The sequence below is a fragment of the Electrona antarctica genome (assembly GCF_951216825.1).
Source record: "Electrona antarctica genome assembly, chromosome: 8".
Lineage (NCBI taxonomy): Eukaryota > Metazoa > Chordata > Actinopteri > Myctophiformes > Myctophidae > Electrona > Electrona antarctica.
In genome coordinates this window covers 53,317,148-53,323,147 of record NC_136789.1, presented here as the reverse complement: position 1 = coordinate 53,323,147, position 6,000 = coordinate 53,317,148, and the positions used below count along the sequence as shown (strand labels likewise).

General features: G+C 44.5%; 1 protein-coding gene across 1 annotated transcript in view; it reads right to left on the bottom strand.

Annotated features, from left to right (window-relative positions):
- Positions 1–6,000, bottom strand: part of LOC306927453 (voltage-gated potassium channel subunit beta-2-like) — a gene marked incomplete at both ends in the record, with an annotated part of 159,434 nt that overhangs the window by 10,296 nt on the left and 143,138 nt on the right. Inside the window, 1 exon segment of the mRNA XM_079507204.1 lies at positions 3,398–3,492. Coding sequence (XP_079363330.1) covers positions 3,398–3,492 — 95 coding nt within the window.

The window sequence follows — 6,000 nt, the reverse complement described above, 5'->3', positions numbered from 1 at the left end:
AACGGGTCTCATGGTCGCAGCAAACGTATATTTCCTGTAGGCGGAGACGACATATCTGCGGTGTAAACTCGCAGGTCTTCTACTACATTGATTGATTGATTGATTGATTGATTGAAATATTTATTAACAGTTTGCAGAATTACAGTACATTTCAAGCACAAACTCAATACAAATACTGTTAACTGTGAGTGAACGACCCAATTAAGCATTACACTTGTTTACAAGAGGGTCCACCTTGTTCAATTCATCAAAACATTTAAAGACGTACAAATAGACACTTCTATATACCGGTAGTCAAGAACAGAACAGGAATTCATCATAAAGGAGGTAAAAAGGGAAAAGAAACATATACAGTGAGGGGAAAAAAAGGTGGGCGGTGGGGGGGGGATTCAGATTTTACGGGGGCCAGTTTCGAATTGCAGCCGTCCGTAGGTGCCCCTTGAGAGCGGTTTTGAAGGAGTCAAGGGATTCGCATGTCTTAATGACTGTTGGTAGGACGTTCCACATTTTGGTGGCATAGGAGCAAAAATAATTTAGCCCCTTGTTTGTGCCGAATCTGGGTTGTACATGGTTCGTTCGTTGTCCATTACATTGAATGGTAGAGTGACTGATGTTAGTCTGCTCAAACGTTGCTCTTTTATACCTGCTTTTTACTAACACTAACTTTATAAAGATGCCCAGAACATCGGGATGAACCTGTGTAGTTTACGGCTGCTCCAACAGTAGAGATGAACCTGTGTAGTTTATGGCTGCTCCAACAGTAGTGGCCAACATTCAACTTTGGAGAAAAAACGGAATGTCAAAAAATACACAGCGGTGGCTGAGACCAGAGCCATAGAGTAATGGTTGAAACGAAGCAGTGAAAGGTCCTGAAAGATACATAACGTCAGTCTTAACCAATGCTCAATCTTTCTGTTGTATGAACACAAGGCTGCTGTACTTTTATACCTCATACTTTAATTAGTATGAGGTATATCAAAAAGCTCTGTTCTCCCAGCAGACTCGGTGGCTAGGCTAACTAGTTTCTTGGGACATTTGTGGTTGTAGTGGCTACATTATGTAATTAAAAAATGATTTGAGCGAATATCTTAGTTTTAAGGGTAACTGTTGTATAATTGCGATATTACACTTGAGGGTGTTCGTTATCATCATTAATGCACTTCTGCTCTGCATTTCGCATCGCAGGCGTGTATTAATGACGATAAAGAACACCATCTCGTGTAATGTTGCTTAATTGACTGCCTTGTCTGGCATGAGCAGGATTCTGCCCGAAAGGGGACTTTCATGGAGATTTACTGTAAAGAAGTGACAATGCTACTCCCCATTTGATAACATTTAAAGACACGCAGGCTCCCTCCACCCCATTCCCTCTCCTTTAGTCTCCTCCAAAATCTCCTTACACGCTCAGTTCATTTAAAGGTGGTGTAAGTGGTATATTTTATATTATCCCATTTAGGCCTGACGTCGAAATTTAAAATGTCTGGTTGTCATGGTTCTTTAAAATGTCTTTTTTTCAGTGGTTCTCAATATTTCATGTCAAGGACCCCAAAAATTATATGTAATTGGCGCCGGCCCCCATCTGAAAACATGTTGTTCCAGGGACCCCCCAGAAACAAAGATTTGAGTTAATATACAGTATATTCAAAGATTTGTGCCACATTTTCACGATTTTTCAAAAATAGCAGATCTACAAGCTCGTAGCGCGGCACTCGGTGCCACGCTACGAGCTTGTAGATCTGCTATTTTTCAATAGCTAAAGTATAACATAATGCTTAAAACACCAAAAGGGGTTAAAGGTGGTGTAAGTGGTATATTTTATATTATTTTAAAAAGGATTTTGTTGAAAACAAAAAGTTCATTTAAAAAGGTTTAAAGCTTTTTTAAATCCTCAAGGGTTCCTCGGGGGTTCTAAGTGGACAAGTCTGTAGCCTATAGCAATGATTGCTCTCAGAATACAGAGCCATTTAATACATTCTGAAAAGAAACGAAAAAAAAAACATTACGTCCAAAACTGTTACTTTTCAGGACTCAGATTCAAAAGCTTTACAAGCTCGAAACCTGTCGATTCGCACCGACTTTTGGAGCTTGTAGAGAAGCGTCGGTTTGGCAGCGGGTTTGTTGTTGGAAAAAGACATCAAGCCATATGGCTATTTTTAGCACCACGGTCTGTCTGTGTCGCCTCTCGGGTGCATTCAGCAACTTCATTTTCACACCTTCCAACCGACTGATCTCCAGCGATCTGCCAAGCCTGTAGTATATAGTCTGTTTAGTGGAGAGCTACCTTTGCAGTCTGTCGTATTCTGTTTGGTGGAGATACCTTTACAGTCTGCAGGGGCGCAGTTGTGAAGGTACGACTTTGAACTGAGCAGCAAGCTGCAGCTTGTGAAAACAAGCCCTGCGTAGCGCTAGTAACGCCCCTGACCTCTCGTAATCTGTTTGTACATGCTCAGAGCTATTCTGAGGCATGGGGTGCCCGCTCTCACCACCACCATGGGCCCTTTAGACTATCGTAGAACATGTCAGAATCGATAAATACATCTACGAGAGTCTAAATCGTATTGCCCATTTGCATACCGCGGCCATGTTTCCATCAGAGTTTGGAAGCACTCGTTTTCAGTACAGCAATGTCCTGCTGCCTCCTGCATTATGTGATAATTCAAAACGGGTGGCAGTTGAGTGATATCTAACGAGCACTTCCAAACTCCAGCACTTAGAAAAAAGAATCACCTGCAAGGACACAAAGTAGCTCATAACATGTCTACAGTGGATTTTTATGAAACGAACACTTTGAGGGATAGAAAGATAATAATTCAAGCTTTCCGTACAGCTGCAATGTTGGTGAGTTTGACGTTGTTTAATACAATCAGATAGGACTTTTCTGTTTGGATGAATGGGCTGCCAATGGGAAGTTGCACCTAGGTAGCACCTTGCCAGTAACTTATAATATGGTATGATGGCCGCGGTCTGCATATGGAGAATAGGCTACCTTTACGCCAGGGGTTCTCAACGTTTTTGGCCGGGGACCCCCGGAAATGCTTTGGCAATGTCTCGGGACCCCCGCCCCGCCCCCTCCCGACCCCCAATATAAATTGACTGCTACAATAACCTTAAACCATTTTGGGCGGGAACCCCTTTTGGTGTTTTAAGCATTGTTATAATTTAGCTATTGAAAAATAGCAGATCTACAAGCTCATAGCGCGCCACCGAGTGGCGCGCTACGAGCTTGTAGGTCTGCTATTTTTGAAAAATCGTGAAAAAAAAAATATATTTTTTTCTTTTTTTTGAAAATAATTTGGGGACCCCCTAAAATAATTTGGCGACCCCCCGAGGGGTCGCGACCCACGGGTTGAGAACCCCTGCTTTACGCTATACCTTTTACCGCCAGGATTTCACTGACCTTGATGGCGGCCCTGGAGATGTCGGGCACTCCGTCGCCGTACTTGCCCGTTATCAGCCCACATGCCAAGGGAGACCAGGTCATGGCTCCAACACCTGAGACACACACATTCCGAGGGAAAACACTTGTTTTATTTGAGGGAAACGTGCAGTATACAGTTGGGTGCCACCGATATTGTCCCTTATCATTTGACCCATTTAGGCCTGACCTCAAAATTTAAAAAAATCCTTCTAAATCCTCCAGTTTTCTGAAATAAATATTTTCACGATTTTTCAAAAATAGCAGACCTACAAGCTCGTAGCGCGCCACTCGGTGGCGCGCTATGAGCTTGTAGATCTGCTATTTTTCAATAGCTAAATTATAACATAATGTTTAAAACACCAAAAGGGGTTCCCGCCCAAAATGGGTTAACTGTCCTTTTGCGCAGATCACGCAAACCTCAGCAAAAAGAAAAGGACAATATCGATGGCCTCCAACTGTACAGTGCATTGATTCTTGTAGTTTATGGTTTTGAACATGTGGTATCTGGTTTTTTACCATTGTACACTACACCAAACTCGAGAGCAGGAGAGAATTGTGAGACACGGCACGACGGCAGATGAGATGTTCCGACGTTTATTTCAAAGTACAGCAACAAGCACACAGCATAGGCTCATGGCCGGCTAGCCTGGCTAATAAACCAGACTAATATCACACAACACTGTCGCGGTATATCAGTCTGGGCTGGCTCCACTTGGATTTCATTTCGCGGGGAACATTTTCTCTTTGACGCAATTGGTCAGAGCTACTGTCAGTCAAAGGTCTCAAGCATTGAACGTCACTGTACCAAAGCCCGCCTATATTGCATACCGTGTCCCGATTGGTCCGACCTGTTCTCTGCTGTAGGAAAGAGGCGTGCTACTGAGCCTCGCCAGACCGTAATCCGCTGGTAGGCAACTTTTTTTTGCCAACGGCTGATTCGGTCTGGTTTATTAACCAGGCTACATGGCCGGCCAGAGAGGCCGACGTCTCCACACACACAAGGCTTTACGCCCCGACTGAACAACCTTCATTCAATCCCAACTGGTTATAAAGAATCAGAATAAACATTTTGCTCCAGACAGTGGCCTGCCACGCACGTATCCCCCCTGGTGGAGACCTGCACTATAGCACTTTGATCCATGTTTATCTCTCTAGCATGTTAACTGTCTCAGTGCCACAGGACGCCTTTGGACGCCTGCCCCTGGTGGCCGCGAGTGCCATTGGCGCCTTTGGACGCCTTTTTGAAGAAAAACAAATATATATTTTTGGAAATATTATTTATTTTATTTTTTGTATCCATATTTAGAAAATTGCTCTAATCTGCATGTCAGGTGATGACATGCCCATTACATGCACAATATAATTTCATTTTCTTTCTTTTATTTATAATGGGCTTCGGTGGCAACGAGGGCCAAAACTGGTGTTCACCAGGTGGCACTTAATGTCCTTAGGTGTGACTCAGGATCTGAACTCAAGACAAAAGGTACAGACTACAGTATAAACGAGCCATATCACCCCAGGGGTCCCGGCCAAGAGCTTGAAGTGAAACAAGGTCTTAAGGCTCATACATGGTCTGGATTTTCGGTGGTTAGGTGACCACCGAACTACAACATGACGCCACGAGCCGCGGTGAAGAGCAAACCACCGCCTGCACCGCTCCAGCCCTTCTCTCTGTTTTTACTCACCACCGCTCAACGTTATTTCAGCTCCGGTGGTCAGATCACCACCGGAGCGGTGGTCACCTCACCACCGAAAATCCAGACTATGAATAGGGCTTCAGGCGGACGCCCCCAGATGACAACATGCAGGATGAGCACACATTACTTATGAAATATGTAGAATTATGGAATCCCATGATATCACAAACACTTAATTGCACTTTAACCCATTTTGACCTGAGATCAGATTCTAAAAATGTCTTCTACATCCTGACAGTTTTCTGAAAAAGCTATGTTTCTATGTCAGTCGTTCTTTGATTTTTCAAAAATAGCAGACCTACAAGCTCGTAGCGCGCCACCGAGTGGCGCGCTACGAGCTTGTAGGTCTGCTATTTTTCAATGGCTAAAGCATAACATAATGCTGACACCAAAATGGGTTAATGCAGAGAACACCAGGTTCAAATCCTCTGGGGTATAAGAGGTCAGTTACATATTGCAGGCCTATAAGCCTACAGTGTATACTTTGAGACCCGGGACCCCAGGGGTCTATACTTAGGTATCCCCCCCCCCCCTCCCAGTGACTCTCTACCATTTCAAGGACCCCCACCATAGAGTATATAAAAGGATAGAGACTGAACTGGCGCGAAGCTCCGCCCCCCCAGCTATTCATGTCAGTGGAAGTTGCTCAGTGGCGTTTTGAAGCACCCGGAAGACTGCCGGAAGTACCGTCTCAGAACGTCTACTTCCGCATTTGACCACCAAATTTTGGTGGTCAAATGCGGAAGTGCAACCGAGCGCTCAATGTTAAAGCCCAGCTGCACGGGGTTTCCCGGTCATGAATCCACGGGTCCGCCTGTAGTCCCTCCTCCTACCACTAGGGCCCAGAGCTTCAACGTTGAATAGCCTCACTGGCCCCTTGACCCC